Source organism: Coregonus clupeaformis, chromosome 40 (assembly GCF_020615455.1).
Source record: "Coregonus clupeaformis isolate EN_2021a chromosome 40, ASM2061545v1, whole genome shotgun sequence".
NCBI classification, from domain to species: Eukaryota; Metazoa; Chordata; class Actinopteri; order Salmoniformes; family Salmonidae; genus Coregonus; species Coregonus clupeaformis.
The window spans coordinates 19270903-19297542 of record NC_059231.1 but is presented as its reverse complement, the minus strand read 5'-3'; the positions used below and the strand labels follow the sequence as shown (position 1 = coordinate 19297542).

The 26640-nt window shown below is 39.5% G+C and overlaps 6 protein-coding genes across 7 annotated transcripts; 3 read left to right on the top strand and 3 right to left on the bottom strand.

Moving 5' to 3' along the window:
• Window positions 1–1065: 1065 nt before the first annotated feature.
• On the top strand, window positions 1066–2574 carry LOC121555153 (gamma-crystallin M2-like). The gene is made up of 3 exons (XM_041868961.1): window positions 1066–1080; window positions 1307–1549; window positions 2299–2574. Exons 1-3 carry the CDS (start codon window positions 1066–1068, stop codon window positions 2572–2574), a joined length of 534 nt encoding a protein of 177 aa, XP_041724895.1.
• A 4161-nt stretch (window positions 2575–6735) lies between these two features.
• On the top strand, window positions 6736–7760 carry LOC121555075 (gamma-crystallin M2-like). Its single transcript, XM_041868865.2, has 3 exons — window positions 6736–6769; window positions 6919–7161; window positions 7423–7760. Exons 1-3 carry the CDS (start codon window positions 6761–6763, stop codon window positions 7693–7695), a joined length of 525 nt encoding a protein of 174 aa, XP_041724799.1. The 5' UTR covers window positions 6736–6760; the 3' UTR covers window positions 7696–7760.
• Window positions 7761–11127: 3367 nt separating this feature from the next.
• LOC121555044 (gamma-crystallin M1-like) lies at window positions 11128–12126 on the top strand. Its single transcript, XM_041868819.1, has 3 exons — window positions 11128–11197; window positions 11426–11677; window positions 11791–12126. Exons 1-3 carry the CDS (start codon window positions 11189–11191, stop codon window positions 12088–12090), a joined length of 561 nt encoding a protein of 186 aa, XP_041724753.1. The 5' UTR covers window positions 11128–11188; the 3' UTR covers window positions 12091–12126.
• Window positions 12127–13463: 1337 nt separating this feature from the next.
• Window positions 13464–16740, bottom strand: LOC121555025 (gamma-crystallin S-1-like). Of its 2 annotated transcripts, none has more exons than XM_041868792.2 (4): window positions 16622–16740; window positions 16013–16086; window positions 15333–15575; window positions 13464–15187 (listed from the first exon to the last, which is right to left on the bottom strand). In XM_041868792.2, the coding sequence occupies exons 2-4, from the start codon at window positions 16019–16021 to the stop codon at window positions 14909–14911; spliced, it is 531 nt and encodes a 176-aa protein (XP_041724726.1). In that variant the 5' UTR covers window positions 16022–16086; window positions 16622–16740; the 3' UTR covers window positions 13464–14908. The 2 variants fall into 2 exon arrangements, with proteins under 2 accessions (XP_041724726.1, XP_041724727.1); XM_041868793.2 differs by having other exon boundaries at window positions 16638–16693.
• Window positions 16741–20906: 4166 nt separating this feature from the next.
• LOC121555018 (gamma-crystallin M3-like) lies at window positions 20907–21760 on the bottom strand. Its single transcript, XM_041868782.1, has 3 exons — window positions 21725–21760; window positions 21351–21590; window positions 20907–21232 (listed from the first exon to the last, which is right to left on the bottom strand). The coding sequence occupies exons 1-3, from the start codon at window positions 21737–21739 to the stop codon at window positions 20942–20944; spliced, it is 546 nt and encodes a 181-aa protein (XP_041724716.1). The 5' UTR covers window positions 21740–21760; the 3' UTR covers window positions 20907–20941.
• A 3444-nt stretch (window positions 21761–25204) lies between these two features.
• LOC121555019 (gamma-crystallin M3-like) lies at window positions 25205–26273 on the bottom strand. The gene is made up of 3 exons (XM_041868783.2): window positions 26239–26273; window positions 25751–25993; window positions 25205–25663 (listed from the first exon to the last, which is right to left on the bottom strand). Exons 1-3 carry the CDS (start codon window positions 26248–26250, stop codon window positions 25385–25387), a joined length of 534 nt encoding a protein of 177 aa, XP_041724717.1. The 5' UTR covers window positions 26251–26273; the 3' UTR covers window positions 25205–25384.
• Window positions 26274–26640: the final 367 nt, after the last annotated feature.

Genomic DNA, 26640 nt, shown 5'->3' with positions numbered 1-26640 from the left:
TAGAACCCAAAATGGTTCTACCTCGAACCAAAAATAGTTTTACCTGGAACCAAAAAGGGTTCTCCTATGGGGACAGCCAAAGAACCCTTTTGGAACCCTTTTTTCTAAGAGTGTATTCAATAAACAAATAGAAACTTGGGACTCGCATATTCTAATAATTAACTATTCAATTATCCTACCACAATGACCAGATGGCATATTCCACAATTAGAATATCTGCCAGATACTGTATTGGTATATGCACTCACTAACTGTAAGTCGCTCTGGATAAGAGCGTCTGCTAAATGACTAAAATGTAAATGTAATTATAGACATTCATATTCAGATCATTCTATTGATTGGCTATTTATCTGATTGGTATATTTGTCAGGGAGCATGCACAACAAATGTTGCACCAGATTTGAGCTACCTACCTTATTTTCATATGCAGTCCCTATGCGTTGTAACCTTGACTTCTTGAAACAGTGACTTAGAAAGCAGTAAGGTGTCCATGGATGGCTTCTCAATATCCAGGAAAGGTAAGACCACGTTTGTGAAGGTAGATTTATGTCTTGTGTGGGCCATGTTCATTGCTCTGATTAGATACAGTTTATAACACATATGCTACTGTAAATTGATAATTACCATGTGTTTATTCTACAAAGATGCACAAACTAGGCTAAGTTCAAACAAATACTATTATTTGTTAATTTCATGGCCCGTGTGTTGGCTCCCTAACATGTACAGTAGCTGACGACGACTGTATAATGAATATGGTGTTGATAGGTTTTGCTGATGCTGTGCAGTGAGTGCATCAGACTGGTATACAGTAGTGTTTTCTGAGAATTCTGATGAACATGGGGGATAGAACAATAACTGGTTACGCACGGCCATTTATACATAAACAGATTTATTTCACCCACCCCCACCATTGAAACATCATCACTATGACTGAGGGATATATTTGAATGACAATACTTTATGCTGTGCAATCATACAGCTGCTCTGTGTGTGTTGTTTTTATAAAAGACAGAGCTGGACTGAGAGACATTGAGCACTGAGCAGTCACCCCCATCCACCGCCAACATGACTATGGGCAAGGTAAGAAAGAAGTCCATGGTTTTACATATTTTCTGATTAAAACTAAACAATTGTACAATTATATTTTAAAGTATTTCATTAATTTCCCCTTAGTTTTACATGCACGGTTTCTACAAATAGATCAGATAATACAACCAGTTTAGCAAACAGATCTCATGCAGTTTAGCGACATTAGTCCTGTAGGTTTAGAGATAATGATATTATGTGATGTTGTGGTTGTTTGCAGATCATCTTCTACGAGGACAGGAACTTCCAGGGTCGCTCTCATGAGTGTAACAGCGACTGTGCCGACCTGCACTCCTACTTCAACCGCTGCAACTCCCTCAGGGTTGAGAGCGGCTGCTTCATGGTATACGAGCGCCCCAACTACATGGGAAACCAGTACTTCGTGAGGAGGGGAGAGTACCCCGATAACCAGCGAATGATTGGCATCAACGACTGCATCAGGTCCTGCCGTATGATCCCCATGGTGAGTGACAAGGTTTGAAATACATATAGGGACTACATGTTGTACAGTTGCCAAGGCAGCAGCTACTCTTCCTACATTTCATAACACTTTCCACAACACACTACATTGAAGGAAACTCATAGTTTGTCACTGAATGATTCAAATATCTGGCATACATTTTCTATTCTTTATAGTAGAGCCAAAGTCATAACCAGATACATTTTGATTTCTGCAATTATATTGAACATTTATTTTATTGATTAATTATGATAGACTGGGTTGTGCATAAATGAGCTACCTACATATAACATGTAGCTGCCATCAGATAAATCAGTCACAAATGTGTTGAATATAACATACATCTAAATTACAAATAAATCCTCAGCAATATTTACCTCTAAATTCCCCATTATCTTTAATTAAATGTAAGAAATTGACTATACAGTAACCATGTAATAACTATGTAATGACTATACAGTAACCATGTAATAACTATGTAATAACTATACAGTAACCATGTAATAACTATACAGTAACCATGTAATAACTATACAGTAACCATGTAATAACTATACAGTAACTATGTAATAACTATACAGTAACATCTAATGACTATGTAACTATGTCATAACTATGCAGTAACCATTTAATGACTATGTAATGACTATTAAACTATGTAATAACTATGTAAAGACTGTGTAACTACTGTATGTAATAACTATGCAGTAACCATGTAAAAACAATGTAACACCTGTTTGATCCCGTTACAGCACCGCGGCAACTACAGAATGAGAATGTACGATCGTCCTGACATGGGCGGCCAGATGATCGAGCTGAGCGACGACTGCCCCAACGTCCAGGACCGTTTCCGTATGTCCGACATCAACTCCTGCAACGTGATGGACGGCCACTGGCTGATGTATGACCAGGCCAACTACAAGGGAAGGCAGTACTATGTGAGGCCCGGCGAATACAGGAGGTTCAGCGACTGGGGAGGCCAGAGCCCCAAGATCGGCTCCCTCAGAAGGATCACCGACTTCAACTAAACTACTGCTCCATTTTAAACTATCAACTGTCACTCTGTCCACAATAAACTTTGACTCGTAATCAAAAACCTTCTCTGTTTCTTCTCATCTTTTCATTGAGATTGGTATATTCTCAAAACTCAACCCCATTGCTTGAGACCCTCACTGCTGATAATTCACACAAAGTTTGCTGATTTCAATAAACCTCTTTACGCAGTCTAAATACGTTTATTGATAGAGTATTTGAGATATATCATTTATCTTGTTCTACAGTAGGCTCTAGATATCTAAATCCTACACAAATCATTACAGCACCTCAACCATTTATGTTCCATGTTGTATATCAAAACACCTAATCATTACTAGAGTATTTGTTTGTCCTGATAACTCATGTCAAAAAGTACAGATTGATCACGAAACCCCACAAAAAATGCATGTTTTGGCAAAAGAATGCAAGCAGACAAAGCGTGAGCCGCTCTCTCCCTGTTTGGGGCCCCATAAGGCATTAGCCAGCTGTACATGTATTGTGGATAAATTTATCCATACCATGATCCGAAAAGAAGTAGACTGTATGCAGTAGTTCTGACTGGAGAACGTAGTGAATTTGAGAATTTGAGGCATCACATCAAAAACGGTGAGTGCACCTGTAAATCCTACATTCATATAGTTGCAGTCACATTGGCCTACTAGAATTGGAATTTAAACTGTGCCTAAATCATAAAAAACATAATGTATGATTAAAATGTTATTTAAATGATTATTTATTGATATGCATATTAAATAGAAATATGAATGCTAATTGTACAGACCAGAATTTATATATATGTTAATCAGTACCTTTGCCTTCTATGTACCTGCTATAGTTGAAAGATGAGAATCAGATTTTTATAAAGTAGTTTTGATTTTATGATCTTACTTACATGCCATATTTAATGATATATGAATGCAGCTTGTTTTCAAGAATGCACCTATCAAATAATATAAAGACAAAGAGATAACATAATCCCTAATAAAGATATTCTGTAACAAAACCAAGGAAAGGAAAACAATATAAGGGAACCAGATCATTATTTGGTTAGATGCTGAGTTTAATGAGCTATGTACTATAAGGCAATATCTCAATATTTCTAAGGGCAATATTTCATTTTGTCTTCGTCTAGCGACTACATAATGTGCGTTGTCTTGAGAACTCCTTAGCATGCCAATAAACCAAACTGACTCTCTGCTCCACTTGTAGTCTTCGTAGTGGTATCATATCTTGACACACTTTTACCCCTAACATAAAGCCAAGTAATACATCAATAAGAAGTGGGGTAAGACAAGACAGATCCTAACATTCAACAATGTTCATGTAGAAGTTCCAAAAGTAAAGTAATCTTGTTTAACAGCCAGGTAATAAAGCAATCAAATGTGGGGTAAGACAAGACAGATCCTAACATTCAACAATGTTCATGTAGAAGTTCCAAAAGTAAAGTAATATTGTTTAACAGCCAAGTAATAAATCAATAAGATGTGGGGTAAGACAAGACAGATCCTAACATTCAACAATGTTCATGTAGAAGTTCCAAAAGTAATGTATAAGATAAGTACTGTATAGGTCACATGATCATTTATGTACAGGCATCCGGGCAGCAGGTAGCCTAACGGTTAAGAGCATTGGGCCAGTAACTGAAAGATCACTGGTTCAAATCCCCGAGCCGACTAGTTGAAAAATCTGTCGACGTGCTCTTGAGCAAGCCACTTACCCCTAATTGGTTGCCAGGATCCTGATGAGAGTGCGGAAACACCATCACAACACCTCCATCCTGCCATCTCTGCACTGGCTCCCCGTCTCATTCCGGATTGAATTCAAAACCCTCCTGCTGACTTTCCAGTGTATTAATGGAAACGCCCCTCCTTATCTCAAAGAACTGCTCTCCCTCCATAACCCCACCCGCAGGTCAAGCGGTAGCCTGCTCCTCCACGCCCCCAGGACCAAGCTCTGCTCCTTGAGGGATCGGGCATGCAGCATGACTGCCCCCAGCTTCTGGAATGCTCTCGGACCACCTGAGGGCACCACAGACTCTGGGCTCCTTTAAAACGGGCCCAAAGACCTTTCTCTTTAGGAAGAGCTATGCTCCTTGGTGTTCTTGTCTCTTGTAGCGTCAGCTGGGTTCTTTGTGTCAGTTGCCCTGTCTAGTTGTGTCCATTTTTTTCTATTTGGTTTTCTTTTTTCTTTTATGCACTTTGAGATTATTCTTTATTATGAAAACTGCTTTACAAATGTAATAAATTATTATTATTATTATTATTATTATTATTATTATTATTATTATTTCATTGCTCCTGTAAGTTGCTCTAGATAAAAGCATCTGCTAAATTACTCAAATGTAATGTCCTGGCAGCCTTCAGGAAGTGAAATGGAAAAGTTTCCTACTTCCTACTTTGTTCAGTGCAAGTACCCATTCTCTGAATGATACAGCAGTTTGTTATGGACAGATGAACTAACTATAAGCGACAACAAAGCATGGCCAATAACTAGACATTCTTCTAGTCTCTGGGGCTTGTGAGGTACAACTGGACCCTTCCTAGTGGGAAAAACAGGTTGAAATTACATTACAACTCAATTATAACTAGTTCTATGGCGGCATTTCAACCATCTTTGTCCACTGGGTTTAGACTAAAGTCAGACATTTTTGATATCCTATCTTCACATTCCCTTTTCCATTAAAATACAGTTATTTAAAAAAAAGTTGTGAACGACGAGTTTCTAACATATACTGATTTCATCGTAGAATTCGCAGTCCTTCTATGGAACAACAATGAGGATTTAGGAATAATTAAATGTGGTTTGATGTTTTGATCGGGACTTCACAAGTACTATTTGATATTAAAATGTTTTTAAAACATATTATGGGGTACATTTTCAGTAACCTTTCCATCAGCCTGCCAAAATAAAATAAACAAATCTATATTGCCTAGTATCATATACACTTAACGATTTATAATTAGTACATTCTATGATCGAATGGCCTGTTATAAAAAAAACTATTTTATATCAATCTTTGCTTCATTTCTTGGCTGTTATTGACATAGGGCTACAGCATAGCCAACTACCGTTAACTAGAGAGCTATGTAATGTTCATGAAATTACATTTTGCTTTTCAGCACAATACCATTGTTTACTTTTATGCAAAACATGTAAACACAGAGTTGATTGGCATTTCTGGGGATAAAGGAATGACACAAACAAATTGTTTGTTTACCACGTAAAAGCAAGCTGCAATTAGTCAAGGATGGTCATGGGAAGAGCGTTAGCTAAGCAGGCCAATAAGGAGGATGTTTTGGACTGTCCTTGGCAGTGGATATGGTAAGTTATTGAATGGTTAGTGAATAAAAGCTAGATTGTGGCAAAAAATGAAAAAACTTACTTTTGGTGTACTCGTAATGGTAAAGGTGGTGGTAGTGGTTGGTCATAATGTAGTTGTAGTAATATTCCGTTCCTAATCATGTTGGTGTTGTGATTAATGTACAGTAAGTAGCCTATGACACATTGATATTGACACATCATGTACTGTAAATAGTCCATGTGTTACAAGCAGAATGCAATTTTTCAGACTGTACTCATTTGCATAAATAGGGTTGAGAATGCAGATGAGATTGGATAGTGAATGGCTAGGCTAGTGCAATCCAGAATCCTTGGGACGTCCCTAGCCTGAACCCTAACCCTAACCCTAACCTTAACCCTAACCCTAACCCTAACCCTAACCCTAACCTTAACCATAACCCTTAGATAACCCTAACCCTGACCTTAACCCTTACCTCAACCATTTAAAATGTAAACTTCAATGGGGTAAAGCCAGAGTTGGGATGTCCGAAGGATTCCAGATAGCAAGGACCTGAATGGCTACCTCTAGTGTTACGCATCATTTTTAATGCTAAAGGGATGTTCCATATTGTTCTGTACCTATTGTCTATTGGACGGGTGGATACCATACTAGTCTTTTCCTTTGTCTATGCATGTCAAAACATCAAACCAGTAATTATTTATCCTGTTTTTCCAAATACAAATCCATATTTCTCACCCAATGTTGTTCTCCAACAAAAAGGAAAACATGTGCCAGTACCCTGAATTATAACTATGTGAGCATTTGAATAACAATACTTTGTTTGTCAAGAGGTAGTATAAAAAGCTCTGAAAACATGTGGAATCTCTCCAACGGAGACCATGGGCAAGGTAGGACTTTTTCCCTGTGCTAATGAACTGTAAACTCTGACCATTTTACTCCCTTCTCTGCTCTATAATGTGCTCAGTATAGATAGTGGGTCCCACCCCACCATGTCAGCCCAAAGTGGAACTTGTCATTGGAATTTCTTGATTTGCAGATTACATTTTACGAGGACAGGAACTTCCAAGGTCGTAGTTATGAGTGCAGCAATGACTGCACAGACCTGCACTCCTATTTCAGCCGCTGTAACTCCATCAGGGTGGATAGCGGCTGTTTTATGATCTATGAGCGTCCCAACTACATGGGTCACCAGTATTACATGAGGAGGGGAGAGTATGCTGATTACCAGCGTTGGATGGGCTTCAGCAGCTGTATCCGATCATGCCGTATGATTCCAATGGTAAGTTCTGACTGGGCATGGACGTCTTACTTAGGCAACGAAAGGAACCTGAAGATTATTATCAAGAAAAGAGAGTTGGAGCATAATTTATTTATCGTTATGAAATTATCTCTGTTTTATGATTTTTATTTATGAGCTTCCTGGAACTATCCAGGAAATGGATTTTGTTATTTAACACCATCTTGCCATTAGAGTATCCATCTACTCTCTGTATGGTATCAACTGAACGCCATTTTGATTGTTCTTCCTGTTGCTCCACAGTACCGGGGTTCATATAGGATGCGAATCTACGAGAAGGCCGACTTCAGTGGTCACATGATGGAATTCATGGACGACTGTCCCTGTGTGTCTGATCGTTTCCACCACCGCCACGTCTACTCCTGTAACATCATGAACGGCTTCTGGATCTTCTACGAGTATCCCAACTACCGGGGTCGACAGTATTTTCTGAGACCCGGAGAGTACAGGAGATACCGTGAATGGTGCGCCACCTGCGCCATTGTAGGCTCCTTCAGACGGGTCACTGACTTTTAGCCATCCTGCTCAAGCACCTGCTGTAAATACATGCATAGTCATTAAAATGGTTGAATTTTTAACCCCTTTGACTTTACATTTTCATTATTGAAATAACTAATATTCATTAAACGTTCACTTTATGTGGTTTATGTGGTTTTAAGTTGGTATAAAATGACACTACCATATTCAAGAATTATTCAATCAAGGTCAGGTCATTACTTATGCAAACAATTATCAACTACCACTTTGTTGTGGCCTAGCATCCAGTATCTCATATATTGACCAATTAGAGTACTTACTATGGAACTTACTGCATTAAAACCTGAAAACATACACCACTCATCTGGAGGTCACTGTTTCAACTTTCAATTCCAGAAAGTTGTAAAAAAGACTATGTCTACTAGACTTTCGGACACTGAAATCAAACGGCCTTAGCTACCATAAGTGACTGTCTAAGAAAGAGCTTCTTAAACTTTTCCAGCTAGTGACCCAAATTGTCGTCCAACGACCCAAATTAAGAACAAATGGCGTGTGATTATAGATGTATTGTTATAACTCACGACCCACCTTTCACATGCCCAGGGGCCACTTTGGGTCTCGACACATAGTTTAAGAAAAGCCCTGGTCTAAGGAGTCAGGCATGACACCATCATGCTTAGAAGGAATGTAATGTCATGTAATATTTTTAATTGTATATAACTGCCTTAATTTTGCTCGAATGCAGATTAGTGGAAAGTATAACTGAGAAAATATTTAATTCAAAATTGAACACTATTCTTTAACATTAATAAAATAGTAATAAATACAAACAATTCCTAAGTATTTATAGCAATTAGTAAAGCATTTATGAGCATATATAAATATTTAGAAACATTTATAATGGCTTATTCATGAAAGTTATTAGTGTTACCAAAAGTGGTTTGTGCTAAGGGACTGCCTAAAAATACAGAAATTCCAGTATAGTATTAAATATATATATATATTTTTCACATAAAAAAAGACCACACAATTACTTTGTGATGCAGTTATGTATGAAAGGGCCCCAAAAAAAAATAAGACCATCATTATCATCAACATGAGTTATCACTCCAATCGACCAATTTGTGGTTAGAGTGTTCGCCCTGAGATTGGAAGGCTGGGAGGTCAGGTAGTAAGGCCCTGCAACAGACTAGCGTCCTGTCCAGAGGGTGTACTGGTACATCAAGCTGCCTCACGCTACAGAAACAGGAGACAGACTAGCGTCCTGTCCAGAGGTTGTACTGGTACATCATGCTGCCTCACGCTACAGAAACAGGAGACAGACTAGCGTCCTGTCCAGAGGTTGTACTGGTACATCATGCTGCCTCACGCTACAGAAACAGGAGACAGACTAGCGTCCTGTCCAGAGGTTGTACTGGTACATCAAGCTGCCTCACGCTACAGAAACAGGAGACAGACTAGCTTCCTGTCCAGAGGTTGTACTGGTACATCAAGCTGCCTCACGCTACAGAAACAGGAGACAGACTAGAGTCCTGTCCAGAGGTTGTACTGGTACATCATGCTGCCTCACGCTACAGAAACAGGAGACAGACTAGCGTCCTGTCCAGAGGTTGTACTGGTACATCAAGCTGCCTCACGCTACAGAAACAGGAGACAGACTAGCGTCCTGTCCAGAGGTTGTACTGGTACATCATGCTGCCTCACGCTACAGAAACAGGAGACAGACTAGCGTCCTGTCCAGAGGTTGTACTGGTACATCAAGCTGCCTCACGCTACAGAAACAGGAGACAGACTAGCGTCCTGTCCAGAGGTTGTACTGGTACATCATGCTGCCTCACGCTACAGAAACAGGAGACAGACTAGCGTCCTGTCCAGAGGTTGTACTGGTACATCAAGCTGCCTCACGCTACAGAAACAGGAGACAGACTAGCGTCCTGTCCAGAGGTTGTACTGGTACATCATGCTGCCTCACGCTACAGAAACAGGAGACAGACTAGCGTCCTGTCCAGAGGTTGTACTGGTACATCATGCTGCCTCACGCTACAGAAACAGGATGGGCTCCTGCTCCTATGAGCCGATCCTGCTCCCATTAACCGAGGCTCATGCAGGGCTACTTACTAACTTACCTGTCACTTCAATCAGAACTAAATAATATGATATTAATCCTCAACCATTCTTGATCCTGTCACTGGTGCGAGGGGAAAAGGGTTATGGACTGGTGGACTGAAATGTTTGATGCATCGTAAAAAGGGTTTGACAAATATTCAAACAATTACATGAGGTAATTGTAAGATAAAATAACGTTCATTCTGGTCTCATAAAAATCAGAAATCAGCATTATATCACTTTAGTAATCAGTAATTAATTAATTGTTAGATTAAATACAAATATTTCAAAATGTTCAATAAACAATTGCAGGGATTACATATGTGCCTAGCTACATACAGTATATTGCATAAAATGAAGTGACATGAGAGAAATAAGGAAGTCAATTGTAACAGCACAATCATACTTCATATGCAATTCTGACGTATGCACCAGCACCTATCAGTCCCAGTCATCTTTTTGAACTGAATGAAATACATGCACTTGTGACTTGAAGGTGTGATGGTTGTCATTGTAAATCAATCACCCATCAAAACCAATTCTTATATTCAATTCATTAAACTAAAATTATTCAATTAATTTAACAAAAATGAATCAGCGCACTATCCAGTGAATAAATGACAAATACAATTTACAGGCAGGTTAAACAACCATTTCCTTTAAAAATATGATGTTTTATTGTTACATACACCGTATAGGTGCAGTGAAATGTGTTGTTTTACAGGGTCAACCATAGTAGTAAGACACCGTTGGAACAAATTAGGGTTAAGTGCCTTGCTCAAGCACATGTCGACCGATTTCTCACCTTGTCAGCTTGGGTATTCAAAACAGCAACCTTTCGGTTCCTGGCCCAACACACTAACTGCTGGGCTACCTTCTGCCCTACCTTTCCACACTTTACTCAGGTATGAATAAGAATCTATAGTTGCATGTTATAAGATTATTATTTCAAGTACATCAAATCATTATAAAAGCGCTGTTCAAACATTACCAATATACTGTACTAGATTGAGGGCATCATAAAATCACTTATTTTTTCACTATGACTGTAAAATTAACTGTAATATTGGTCTCCATGTGTTCAACAGAGATGTGTACTGTAAATCGACCTAATCTCAGGTTCTCTACTGTACGTCCTCGATTACCAGACCATAATGAATGCAAAGAACGTTCTTACTGATAAGAGTACACAAAAGTTATGCTTATAATGTAACCGACAACACAGGTCATCCCTGCCAGAAATGTATGGATGAAAACCATTGTTACACTTCATAGGCCCTGTTCAGCAAAAGCCGTCATACTGCTCAATCATCAGCTTTGGACATTTGAATAACAACACACCTTGGCCCCCTGGTTTCTGTATAAAATTACCACAGAGTGATGGTAGAAGTACAAGCTGATCCACTGTCAACTACCAACCACCAACATGGGCAAGGTAATCTGAGCTGACTCACAGTAGCCACATGTAGGCTACAGTTTTACAATAGTAAAATGTACATCCTATATTCTGTAAATATAATATTACAGTAACATTATTTAGCTATCTGTTATAGGAATCAGTAATCCAACATTACCAGTGTCTAAAAATACAATTAGCCTACAGTAAATGCTTGATGATTTTTTGCCATTTCAGGAATAAAAAAAATATGTCCTTTTCCAATAGATTACTTTCTACGAGGACAGGAACTTCCAGGGCCGCTCTTATGAGTGCATGAGCGACTGCCCTGACATGTCCTCCTACATGTCCCGCTGCCAGTCCTGCAGGGTGGAGAGCGGCTGCTTCATGGCGTACGAGCGCCCCAACTTCATGGGCCAGCAGTTCTTCATGAGGAGGGGAGAGTACCCTGACATGCAGCGCTTGATAAGCACGGGCATGATGTTCGACAACATCCGGTCCTGCAGAATGATCCCCCAGGTAAGACACCTTATCTCATGTTTTATACATTATTGTGCAATTGCCTATTTTAGGATGAGCAACTTTCAAAGAACATAAACATCCTAAAATAATGTTTTAAAAATGCATTACAGCACAGGGGGTCCTTCAGGATGAGGATCTACGAGAGGGAGAACTTCGGAGGCCAGATGATGGAGCTGATGGACGACTGTGACTCCATCCAGGAGCGTTACCGCATGTCAGACTGCCAGTCCTGCAACGTGATGGACGGCCACTGGCTGATGTACGAGCAGCCCCACTTCAGAGGCAGGCAGATGTACATGAGGCCTGGAGAGTACAGGAGCTTCAGAGAGATGGGCATGGGAATGGGAGGCATGAGCCAGGGATCCATGAGATTCATGAGCATGAGGCGTATCAATGAAATGTGCAATTAAATGTATTTAATTGTTCAAGGTAATAAAATAATTGAAGATCTTTCATAACTAAATTGTCTGTCTGATTTTTATCTACCGGTATTCAGCTTGAGGCAAAACAATTTGCACACCATATTTAAGATCACTGAGGCTTTGTAAGTGGGCGGCAGGTATCCTAGTGGTTAAGACGCATTGAGCTGTTAACCGGAAAGTTGCTGGTTTGAATCACTGAGGCAACTAGGTGAAAAATCTGTTTATGTGCCCTTGAGCAAGGCACTTAACCCTAATTACTCCTGTAAGTCGCTCTGGATAAGAGTGTCTGGTAAATAACACCACAGTGATTACATGTAGAGCATACTGTAAGTAGTATGGCGCAAAGTCTTCAAGTTTACATTGTGCAAGCTAACCCTAACTCCAAGTTTCGGGTCATACATGAACGCTTTTGTGAAGTTTTTGAAAGACTTTAACGTACAATCAAAATTCTTTATAAAAGGGGGTTATAAGTAGTTTATAAAATTTTAGTTATTTAGTTCATGGATAATTATAGTAGAATGGTTGAAAACATGTGCTTGTCATTTAGCTGGTTGCCTGAGTTTGCATGACTGCACTGGTATTCATTTCAGTAGGACTCAATAACATTGCAATCATATATAAGCTCACTATTTCGCAAGCACCAAAATAACAATCACATAATTTCAAACATTGTATTATAACTGTTTATTTATCTGCTCTATAAACTAATAATTCACATTTTATAACATGGGGGTGGCAGGTATCTTAGTGGTTAAGAGCGTTGTGGCAGCGTTGTGGCAGTAACCGAAAGGTCGCTGGTTCTAATCCCTGAGCTGACTAGGTGAAAAATCTGTCGATGTGCCCTTGAGCAAGGCATAAGCGCGTCTGCTAAATGACTAAAATGTAAATGTTAATGGAACAACTGAATTCCACGTAATTCTTTAAAAATATATATTTTTATTTTGGTTAATCTATTGTGTTATCGTGTTATGGACAGTGGGAGACAATTATGACAAAGGAGACTGTTGGTGAACACATAATTGGAGAGGAAGTACAAAACCAACGACGCTAGACAGAGAGGAATTTGCTTAAGCAAAAGGCAGTTTATTAAACACAGAGATATCTGTTACTGTTAGCTAACATGCATGGGATCCTGCTAATTAACATGCATGGACCTAATCATATAGCACTCTATTAGTGTCAGCTGAGAAGGATGCTTAAACAGAGTTTACAGCATTACTTTATACAATGTAACATAAAGGAAGGGGTCCTTCTTCTAGTCCCTTGATTGGTTCCCGAGGCGTAGGAGGCGGGTCTGCTCTGTCCAGAGTAGAAGCCCCATTGGTGCACGGCAGAGTCCTCTGCCCTTGGCACCCGACCAGTAGACAGGGGAGTGGAGAATGAGTGTGCGTGCAAATGAAATGTTTGTGTGTGTCCAGGGAACTCGTTGAGGAGTATCTGTTGGTTTATGGCCGGAGGTGGGGGTGTTGTCCTATTATCGCATTCCTAGGCCATCTGGTGAGAAGATAAGGTGTTCTCCTCTGTCCTTTTGTTCTCTGACCTGGAACAGCATTTATTGAAAACAGGCTCCAAATGGGTCTTACAGAACATTTTAGTCAGACCAATCTATAACAAATTATATTTACTACGACAAGACCAACCAAGGCAGTATTCGTTACCCCGTTGCCAGCGGGTATGCGGGGTCTGGAATTGGCAGCTCTACCACTAGACCAGACTCTGTCACGTTCCATACAATTCTAAAGGGAGTAAAATATTCCTATGAGGAGTACCTAATTACCTAGAGTGCTTATTGCACACATCACATGGGAAGATGATGCCTTTATGTCTCAACTCAAGGCCCACAACTGTGGATGCAGCTGGTCTGCATATCAAAGAAATAGCATACCATATTTATGGAGTATGTTACTAAGGGACAGCATACATAAAGGCCCAAATCCTAACCTCAGGACCATGTGCTAAACTCAGACTTGTGAAAATTGTGCGTTGAGATCAAATTAAGATTACGTTAGGATTCTGGCCATTCCACAGTGGAATCAACACCACATGGGGTTGTTGTTACTCGACTATGTTGAGTTATTTTTCCGTTTACTCTCTCAGAGTGAAAAAGCCTCATTATCATATTTCCCAGCATGCTTTGTTGCAGGTTGCTTTTTAGAATAATTTGTTTGAATATCTATGTTTCTGCATGCACAATGATTGATTAGTTGATCTTATACTACACAAAGATAAATAAAGTACATTTTTTTAAACTAATACAATCTGTAAGTGGACTTATTTCACCCGTTATTGAGATGGTTGTTCCAGTTTATATGGTTTAGATAGTAGTCTCATTTATCAATCTTCCCTACCTTTCGGTGGGTCACATATACAGTACACACTAAGAAAGTGTTACATTTAACACTTTGGGTGTTAAAATTCAGATCTCAAATTTGCTGTGTGAGTGTTATGGTTTTACTTTAGAAGTAAAACGTATTTTAGTTGTGTGAGGTAAGCATTCTTACGTCTTTGGATAAATGGCTTGAAAATATAAACCATTATGTTATTGACTATAATTTTGTGTTTGGACGATGAATATGATCATCAGTTTTCTCTCAAAACGACAGTATAAGACGTAAAACTATTAAATGCCTCGATTCAACAAATATGCTGAAACTTTGCAAGGTGTATAGTAGGTTATAGCGACAGTATGTAGCATGTTTTCATACTTATTGAGTGAATACTATAGAAGACAATAGGATTGCAGGTGGACCTAACTTTATTTCATTTCAATGTTAGGCTCAGTTTCATGTTGATGATGTATTGCCTGTCAGTTTGGGTGAGCAACAACACGTCTGATTGAACCAATCCTTGAATTGATGGCTCCCCAGTCACTGTATCTCCTGTACTCGCCAGGCCTCAGGAGATACTGCCTGCCTCTGTAGTTGGGATGCTCATAGAAGAGCCAATAACCCTCCATAACATTGCAGGAGTGGATATCATTGTACTGGAATCGATCATAGAGGGAGGGGAGGTCATCGGCAAACTCCAACATCTGACCGCCAAAGTCAGAGCGCTCGTAGATCCTCATCTTGTGAGCTCCCTGATTCTGAGGACAAGGAAGAGAAGACGCCTACATTCATTCAGTTTCTTTACTATTAAGTTTCAAGTTTCATGTTTATTTGCCATGTTTATTATTTCATACGTCAATGATGGGTTAACTTGTATACCAGGAAAGAGGAATATGGGCTCACTTGAGGGATCATGCGGCAGGATTTCACGCAATCATTAAAGCCCATCCAGCGCTGGTAGTCGGGATACTCTCCCCTTCTCAGGAAGTACTGGTAGCCCATGTAGTTTGGGCACTCATAGACCATCCAGCTACCGCTCTCCACTTGTATGGAGTTACAGCGGCTGAAATGGGTGTGCAGGTCGGCACAGTCGACACTGCACTCATAGGAGCGACCCTGGAAGTTCTTGTCCTCGTAGAATATTATCTAAAAATAGGAATGGAAGTAAACATGCATACAGATGTAGGATCTTAATTTTATCACTCTTTTGTTACTGAGAATTTTCCTGCAACGAGCTTCATGATTTACATAATTTTTCTGCAAAACCACACTAACACATGGTTATATTAACATTATGGCACTTTTCATGTAGCCTGCTTTTTGCCAGCTAATAGCCTAACCACCAATCAAGTGACATTATGTACTAAACGATTATTGTGCTGTGAAAATGTAGGTCAAATGAAGATCCTACATCTGTATGAACAATGGAAAGAACATGTGTATGGCTGTTAAAACAACCCCATTCAGTTTTGTTCATGAAAAGGATCTCTCGCAGGTGTTCAGTGTTCTATGTTCTGTCAGACAAACAGTGAGCAAGAACGTGCGACGGGACAAAAGATGTGCAGCAAAACAACATGCCTTACCTTTCCCATTGTGTTGGTTAAATTTGGTCACACTGCAACACTGACTAGGCAAACCATGGCCCTTTTTATACCCTCTAGGAATAGAGACATTGATTTGTTGATCAATTAACTTTAGATGTCAGCTTTTTTGAAAAGATAGCACGGCTGCCAAACTACAAAAGATAGTTATTCTTCTTTGTCAGCAGGGTGAATTACCTTTTTGTTATGTACACAAAGGCTTCAATGGTGCTAATTAACCCCTCATGTAGTGGACACGTGTTTATCAGTGGAAAAACAAGATCTAGTAACTTAAAGAACAGATGACAGAATACCCATCCCAAAGCTGATGACAGAATACCCAATGCAAAACTGATTTATCAAGCATTTATTTTATCTTTAAAAGTAGTCTCTCACAGATACACATTTATAGAGTTTTAGGAATCACCTTTCACTGTGGTGAATATTAAATATGATCAGATGTGCACAAATATCACCATTATTGTTTGACATATACTACTTGCTGCATCGCTAGCTACATACAAATATGATTCATGAACATTTCAAACACACAGCAAACTACAATAAAAGTATGATGGATTATAAGAAAAGGACAGATTTGAATCCCCTTGCCTGGTGGTTTCCGTACTGTTTCAGTGGTGAGGTTTTGGAATATGTCCAGCCAAACTTGTGCTCGTGCCACCTCTGGTCTCAGTTGATCGACAGCCAAGTGAGGGGCTGCGGGTGTGGCCAACAACCCAGGTCATGTGATTGACTCTATTGATAGAGTTTTACACCATAGCCAACAGGAGAGTGACTCTAGTGGCCAACAGAAGAGTGACCTTGAATATTAACGGGACTCATTTTGACTGTATTGAATGGCTGCTTCCTGATTCTCCAGTCATTTCCAGAAGTGCGTAATGCAACCTGAATGGCATGACTGTGAATTGGAACAGGACAAACTGTTAAACTGTACTTACTGTGTACTAACATGCTCACTATTAATGCATTAAAATAGCAAACTGCTTCCACAACATCTTGCAATTCCTCTATGCAACAACTCTGTCAGCTGATAGACAATCACAACTTAGTATGAAGTTAGTTTGAGGTTAAATATACAATTTAGAGAGATTGCGGTTCCATTATTTTTGGTAATGAAATATTAATGTCTAGGGCTACAAAAGAAACCAAAAGCTTTTGCTTTCACGGTAAGGAAACATAGTGACTACAGCTGCAGAACCTAGGCCAAATTCCCCATGCTATTTGTCAATGCCAAATCTTGTGATGGTTGACAGCCTTATTCTAGCAAGATAACCATTATTATATTTTTTTGTAGGAAACATGTTTCTGTAGGGGTTGATGTATGAGCAGTCTGCTTCCTAACGCACAAGATTCAAATGCATCATGACATAGTCCTGTATATAAACAATGTGTTTGTTATTCATTAAATCTAATTAGTCTATTTTTACATGTTATTTGGTATTAGTCAACACTTTGTTTATTAGAAAAGTATACATATCTATATTATGCATATCTACATAGACATTATGATATACAAATTGTATGTGATATAAACATATATATGATATGATAAATACATATAAAATATAAAATAATGTATTAGTATATAAATATAAAATATAATTTACTATATAGAAATCATAATATGGGCATCCCAGTCTTTGGAGGAGTCTGAAATCTATAAGGATTGCATCTAATGGTTAAACCTATAAACTCATCGTGTTTGAGATACAATAATTTGACGGAATAATTTTCCTTGACCTGTGATCTCCGCCCAAAATCCAGAACTCTGTTCTTATACTGTGGAGGTGCTGCCCTCTCCTGGGTTTCCTGTGACTTTTCTAAGTGGCAGTATGTGTGTAAGGACGGCAGTATGTGTGTAAGGACGGCAGTATGTGTGTAAGGACGGCAGTATGTGTGTAAGGACGGCAGTATGTGTGTAAGGACGGCAGTATGTGTGTAAGGACGGCAGTATTTGTGTAAGGACGGCAGTATGTATGTAAGGACGGCAGTATGTGTGTAAGGACGGCAGTATTTGTGTAAGGACGGCAGTATGTATGTAAGGACGGCAGTATGTGTGTAAGGACGGCAGTATGTGTGTAAGGACGGCAGTATGTATGTAAGGACGGCAGTATGTGTGTAAGGACGGCAGTATGTATGTAAGGACGGCAGTATGTGTGTAAGGACGGCAGTATGTGTGTAAGGACGGCAGTATGTATGTAAGGACGGCAGTATGTGTGTAAGGGACGGCAGTATGTGTGTAAGGACGGCAGTATGTGTGTAAGGACGGCAGTATGTATGTAAGGACGGCAGTATGTGTGTAAGGACGGCAGTATGTATGTAAGGACGGCAGTATTTGTGTAAGGACGGCAGTATGTATGTAAGGACGGCAGTATGTGTGTAAGGACGGCAGTATGTATGTAAGGACGGCAGTATGTGTGTAAGGACGGCAGTATGTATGTAAGGACGGCAGTATGTGTGTAAGGACGGCAGTATGTGTGTAAGGACGGCAGTATGTATGTAAGGACGGCAGTATGTGTGTAAGGACGGCAGTATGTGTGTAAGGACGGCAGTATGTGTGTAAGGACGGCAGTATGTATGTAAGGACGGCAGTATGTGTGTAAGGACGGCAGTATGTGTGTAACATACATGCTACAGCCTTGGAGGTGTTTATTACAAAAAGCCTTCACTTCAATAAAAAATTAATAATGTACTGTTTCATAGCTGTTTAAAGGGGCAATCTGCTTTGGTAAACAGCTGAGGGAATGGGCTTGAAAAGTGTAACTACTTTCAAACTCACGGACAGAGCCATGATATCAACAGTATAGTTTTAACCATGTTTTGGCTATACAGGGTTTGTTAACATTTACATTGTTTACAAACAAAGGAGTAAAACAAGCTTATATTTTGGGTTCTGATGGGGTACGACAGTTGAACTAAGCTCATGAGGCATTTATAAGATATATTCTTCAAGAATCAATGGGTATACAGTTGAAGTCGGAAATGTACATACACCTTAGCCAAATACATTTAAACTCAGTTTTCACAATTCCTGATATTTAATCCTAGTAAAAATGTCCTGTCTTAGGTCAGTTAGGATCACCACATTATTTTAAGAATGTGAAATGTCAGAATAATAGTAGAGAGAATGATTTATTTCAGCTTTTATTTCTTTCATCACATTCCCAGTGGGTCAGAAGTTTACATACACTCAATTATTATTTGGTAGCTTTGCCTTTAAATTGTTTAATTTTGGTCAAACATTTCGGGTAGCCTTCCACAAGCTTCCCACAATAAGTTGGGTGAATTTTGGCCCATTCCTCCTGACAGAACTGGTGTAACTGAGTCAGGTTTGTAGGCCTCCTTGCTCGCACACACTTTTTCAGTTCTGCCCACAAATGTTCTATAGGATTGAGGTCAGGGCTTTGTGATGGCCTCTCCAATACCTTGACTTTGTTGTCCTTAAGCCATTTTGCCACAACTTTGGAAGTATGCTTGGGGTCATTGTCCATTTGGAAGACCCATTTGCGACCAAGCTTTAACTTCCTGACTGATGTCTTGAGATGTTCCTTCCTCATGATGCCATCTATTTTGTGAAGTGCACCAGTCCCTCCTGCAGCAAAGCACCCCCACAGCATGATGCTGCCACCCCCGTGCTTCACGGTTGGGATGGTGTTCTTCGGCTTGCAATTCTCCCCTTTTTCCTCCAAACATAACGATGGTCATTATGGCCAAACAGTTCTATTTTTGTTTCATCAGACCAGAGGACATTTCTCCAAAAAGTATGATATTTGTCCCCATGTGCAGTTGCAAACCATAATCTGGCTTTTTTTATGGCGGTTTTGGAGCAGTGGCTTCTTCCTTGCTGAGCGGCCTTTCAGGTTATGTCAATATAGGACTTGTTTTTACTGTGGATACAGATACTTTTGTACCTGTTTCCTCCAGCATCTTCACAAGGTCCTTTGCTGTTGTTCTGGGATTGATTTGCACTTTTCGCACCAAAGTACGTTAATCTCTAGGAGACAGAACGTGTCTCCTTCCTGAGCGGTATGACAGCTGCGTGGTCCCATGGTGTTTATATTTGCGTACTATTGTTTGTACAGATGAACGTGGTACCTTCAGGCGTTTGGAAAATGCTCCCAAGGATGAACCAGACTTGTGGAGGTCTACAGTTTTTTTTCTGAGTTCTTGGCTGATTTCTTTTGATTTTCCCATGATGTCAAGCAAAGAGGCACTGAGTTTGAAGGTAGGCCTTGAAATACATCCACAGGTACACCTCCAATTGACTCAAATGATGTCAATTAGCCTATCAGAAGCTTCTAAAGCCATCATTTTCTGGAATTTTCCAAGCTGTTTAAAAGCACCGTCAACTTAGTGTGTGTAAACTTCTGACCCACTGGAATTGTGATACAGTGAATTATAAGTGAAATAATCTGTCTGTAAACAATTGTTAGAAAAATTACTTGCAACTGCAGATTACCACATTAAACATCCATAAGAGGTATACCCAAAATATCCACAATACATGTTCTATCCTTTACAGTAGATGCTTCATGTTGATGCTTCTCTTGCAGCTAGCAAGTATTTTCAACAAAATATTTACTTACTACTAGATCATACAGTACTTTAACATTTACTTCAACATTAACCATATGTAATGATCAGTGGTTTTGACAGATTGTAATTTATTATTAACTCCACATCAAGTTTTCAAAAATGGAATATATCCTCACAACATCGCCACGTGGGGAAGACATGTCCTAGAATACTGCTCCTGTTGCACATGTATGGGAAAACTAACCATATGAAAATGCAGATTTCTCTTCTGAATGCCCTTTTACCTCAACCCACGGACTCAAAAGAAAATTAAAGACACTTTCGTTTAAAAGGTAGATGATTTTATTTATGCTCTAATTTTAGACATTGGTGAATTTAATAACAAGAATCCAAAATACGCCTCATGCTGTTGAACCTCATGGGGTTGGAGCCCATGTGCATGCTCATATCTCTCATGTTCCTGTACTCTCCAGGCCTCATGTACATCTGCCTGCCTCTGAAGTGGGGCTGCTCGTACATCAGCCAGTGGCCGTCCATCACGTTGCAGGACTGCATGTCGTTCAGGCGGAAACGATCGGTCATGGACTCACAGTCGTCGCTCAACTCGTGCATCTGACCTCCGAAGTTCTCCTTCTCGTAAATCCTCATCCTGAAGTTTCCTCTGTGCTGTAAATGGATATGGGAAAAGTGTTTTACCAAATCGTTCCAAATATACCCTCACATTGCTTTTGCTGGAGCTGTACATATGGCCTATGGGAGTCAGAATGAACATAAATATATTTACCATGGGGATGTTACGGCAAGACCTGATGCAATCACTCATGCCCATACGCTGGTAGTCACCATACTCTCCCCTCCTCACAAAGTACTGGTTTCCCATGAAGTTGGAACGATCGTAGACCATGAAGCAGCCGCTCTCAACTCTGCAGGAGTTGCACCTGCTCAAGTAGGAGGTCAGCTCAGGGCAGTCCTGGCTGGTCTCATAGGAACGACCCTGGAAGTTCCTGTCCTCGTAGAAGATGATCTAAAAACACACAACAAAACCATCATGTACTAAAATTAGCTGGACTTCTAACAGTACAGTACAATTCATTGATGGTTTTAAACAAATTAGAAAAAGGCAGCTTAAAAGTCCAATTTCATCAAAGCTCCACACACCTTGCCCATAGACATGGTTGCGGTTACTGTATTGGTCTCAGGATTGCACAATTTTCTGTATGTCCCCCTATCGCTTTTATACCTGAGCCGGCAGCCAACGAATATGTGGCTCCATTGTTTAAACCCCTGACAGAGCAACATGGCATAGAGGCCCCCCTCCCTGTACAGTACAAAGTGGCCTTTAAAGGGTCATTATTAAAGAGTCATTATTTGCGGTTGTGTGCATTTGTGAGGAGAGCCCAATTCCTTTATTGTTTCTGTTGAATAACAGTAGGAGCGAGAACTCTTCATATCGAGACTTTTCAGAGATTTTTCAACTAACTTAACTGACGTTTGTTCATGGGTATTACGATTCCAATCTTTTATTTAAAACAAAAACACAAAAAATGGTAGCATCATGATTCAAACATCAGTCTATTCGAAAAATATAACACATTACTGAAAAACATGATTTCATAATAACTGCCCAGTGTGAATCAATGTGGATGAAAATGAATATATTAATTAATTTCTAATGTAATAAGATGGTTGTTTTTCTTTCCTCCAGCAAAACTATAGGCATACAATTAATAAACTATGAAATTGTATAACTGGAATCCAAGAACATTCCAGTAGCGATTAGTAAAGTGGAGCGGTAGCCACTATATGATTACTAAGTGCCTTCAGAAAGTATTCATACCCCTTGACTTATTCCACATTTTGTTGCATTACAGCCTGAATTCAAAATGGATTCAACTGATTTTTCTCTCTCACCCATCTATACACAATACCCTATAATGACAAAGTGAAAACATGTTTTTAGATTTCTTTGCAAATTTATTGAAAATGAAATATAGAAATATCTCATTTACATAAGTATTCACACCCCTGAGTCAATACTTTGTTGAAGCACTTTTGTCAGCGATTACAGCTGAGTCTTTCTGGGTAAGTCTCTAAGAGCTTTCCACACCTGGATTGTGCAACATTTGCCCATTATTCTTTTCAAAATTCTTCAAGCTCTGTCAAATTGGTTGTTGATCATTGCTAGACAACAATATTCAGGTCTTGCCATAGATTTTCAAGGATATTTAAGTAAAAACTGTAACTCGGCCACTAAGGAACATTCACTGTCTTCTTGGTAAGCAACTCCAGTGTAGATTTGGCCTTGTGTTTTAGGTTATTGTCCTGCTGAAAGGTGAATTCACCTCCCAGTGTCTGGTGGAAAGTAGACTGAACCAGATTTTCCTCTAGGAATTTGCCTGTGCGTAGATCCATTCAGTTCCTTTTTTATCCTGAAAAACTCCCCAGTCCTTAACGATTACAAGCATACACATTACATTATGCAGCCACCACTATGCTTGAAAATAAAGAGAGTGGTACTCAGTAATGTGTTGTATTGGATTTGTCCCAAACATAACACTTTGTATTCAGGACTAAAAATGTATTGCTTTGCCACATTTTTTGCAGTATTACTTTAGTGCCTTGTTGCAAACAGGATGCATGTTTTGGAGATTTTTTTTCTTCTGTACAGGCTTCCTTCTTTTCACTCTGTCAATTAGGTTAGTATTGTGGAGTAACTACAACGTTGTTGATCCATCGTCAGTTTTCTTCTATCACAGCCATTAAACTCGAACTGTTTTAAAGTCACCATTGGCCTCATGGTGAAATCCCTGAGCGGTTTCCTTCCTCCCGGCAACTGAGTTAGGAAGGACGCTCGTATCTCTGTAGTGACTGTAGTTGATACACCATCCAAAGTGTAATTAATAACTTCACCATGCTAAAGGGATATTCAATGTCTGCTTTTGTTTTCCCCATCTACCAATAGGTACCCTTCTTTGTGAGGCATTGGAAAACCTCCCTGGTCTTTGTGTTTGAATCTGTGGTTGAAATTCACTGCTCGACTGAGGGACCTTACAGATAATTGTATTTGTGGGGTACAGAGATGAGGTATTCATAACACGATCTAGTTAAACACTATTATTGCACACAGAGTGAGTCCATGCAACTTATTATGTGACTTGTTTAGCACATTTTTACTGCTGAATGTATTTATGTATTGTCTCAAGACATTTCAGCTTTTAATTTGTAATTAATTTGTAAAAATGTCAAAACATAATTCCACTTTGACATTATGTGGTATTGTGTGTAGGCCAGTGACAAAACACCTCAATTTAATCCATTTTAAATTCAGGTTGTAACACAACAAAATGTGGAAAAAGTCAAGGGGTGTGAATACTTTCTGAAGTCACTGAATATAACATGGTTGTATTATGCACCAGCCATCTACCAGGACTGATGCGAGGACTTATCTGGATAACATGACCATTTATAGACATACCTTGGAAGACCACGTCAAGCACGTTTACAAAGTCTGCAAGATAGGACACCAGGTACTTGGGTAACCAACTGGGAAAGGGAGAGGTCAGATCCCAGGTGGACAAATTTGAGTTAATTCAAAGCCAAAACTCAAGTGAAGTTCTTGCTTGGTCTTGTTTGAAGGAATGTGTATTTTGTGACATGGGAGTAGGGAGTTTGATGTTTTGTTTCAGTATTTCAGCATGGTGAATGGTAAATGTTCACACAGAAAACAGAGTAATTTGTTGTGCCTGATCATTTCCACATCTATCTCATTTGAAAATTACTATCTCACAATCGTTTTGCAGACACGCAGTTGTGTGCGTAAGATACAGGAGAACAGGAAAAGTTCAACACACAAAAAAGGTGTGAAGTGTTAGAAAAATCCAGGTCCATTCATTCAGGTGTGCTTTAAATAAAAAAAGCCTTTATTAAATGGCATATTGAGCATTAACATGATAAACTTCAAATTAAACAAACTTGCAATTGAAAAAGTGGATACACTCCATTTTTAAATGTTTTTTTAGGTTTGGCATACTCTAAAGCATGGTAACCTTTGATGGCACAGAAACACACTACTATTTAACCATTAAATACAATTATTTAGTTACTCTATTATTTAATCAGTGCAGACACCCTTATCCAGAGTGACTTACAGAAGCAATTAGGGTTAAGTGCCTTGCTCAAGGGCATATTGACAGATTTTTCACCTAGTCGGCTCTGAGATTCGAACGAACGACCTTTCTGTTTCTGGACCAGCGCTATTTCTCAGAAACACTAAGACAGATTAAAGTAATATGTCATGCTATGTTCAGTATTGTCTGTCGCTACAGGATCATGTTTTGGGTCAGACACTGACTGGGTCATTTTACCTTTTTAAATAGTAATATGGAAGGAAAAACAACCAAAAATACAATACAAATATATATTTGATTAGCTACATTCGTTAGGTAAAAGCTATGCATTGATAGTTCTATTACCACTTCCAACACTTTCCCCTACTCTTTGTTTTGTATCTAATCATGGGTCTCTAGCTTGACATTGGGCTCCAGCATTAGAGTGATGCCATGGTGTGCCTTGCATAATGTGGTGATTTTATTCAAAAGCAAGGAGAGTATAGTATCAGTGTAGTTTCAACCACTTATGGAAAGTTACATTTAAATGTTTGAATAAGGACAGAGCAGGACACGACTGGTCTGGTGAAAAGGTGTTGTGTTGGGCATCCGTCCATTTTTGCAGAACAAGACAAAAGACTTGATATTAAATAAGAAAAACTAATTTTTATTTAAAAATCAACTGTTTCATTGAACAGGTGGTCCCGTGAATTTAACAGGAGTCTGTGATCCTTCTGATGGAACTGAACTTCATTCCATTGTATCCCTGCATCTCCCTGAGGTTCCTGTACTCTCCAGGCCTCATGTACATCTGCCTGCCTTTGTAGTGGGGCTGTTCGTACATCAGCCAGTGGCCGTCCATCACGTTGCAGGACTGGCAGTCGGACATACGGTAACGCTCCTGGATGGAGTCACAGTCCTCACTCATCTCGTGCATCTGACCTCCGAAGTTCTCCCTCTCGTAGATCCTCATCTTATAGTTTCCTCTGTGCTGTTAACATACATTTTGTATATGGGATTAGTTTATTATAAATGTTAAACTGTGGTGGAATCTGAGATTTATCATGGTTGTTCATACCATGGGGATGTTACGGCAGGATCTGATGCAGTCATCGAAACCCATCATACGCTGGTAGTCAGGGTACTCGCCCCTTCGCATGAAGTACTGGTTTCCCATGTAGTTGTTGCGATCGTAGGCCATGAAGCAGCCGCTCTCAACCCTGCAGGAGTTGCACCTGCTCAGGTGGGAGGACATGTCAGGGCAGTCCTGGCTGGTCTCATAGGAACGACCCTGGAAGTTCTTGTCCTCGTAGAAGATGATCTGCAACAAATACTCTTGCAATTAGCCAGAAGAATATGTGACCAGAAAGTTTTCAGAACTGTGTAGAACTTTCCTTTTATTGGTGGTTACAATACAATGCTTTACACTGGACTGCATTATTGAACTTTGTATAGCGTTATTACTGTAATTAATGTATATATTGCTATAAAACCATTGCATTACTGTTTATACAGTAATAATCAGATCACATTACCTCTAAACTGCAAATAACAATATTAACTCACCTTTCCGTGCATGTTTATGGTTATTTTGAGTGATGCTATAGCTATGCCGGTCTGCAGCCTGTTTTATACCTGATGTGACATCCAAAGAATCTCTGGTTCCATTGTATGAAACACATGAGTCAGCTGCATGCTATGCTATGGTCGCTTCCACTGTTTGTCACCACAGACGGGAAAGCATTATTATGTACAGTCAAAAGGGGGGCAAAATGAGAATTTTCTGCCTTAAAAGCAATGTTGAAGGTAATTTAGACGAACGCATGTAGTTTTATACAGTGGGGAGAACAAGTATTTGATACACTGCCGATTTTGTAGGTTTTCCTACTTACAAAGCATGTAGAGGTCTGTAATTTTTATCATAGGTACACTTCAACTGTGAGAGACGGAATCTAAAACAAAAATCCA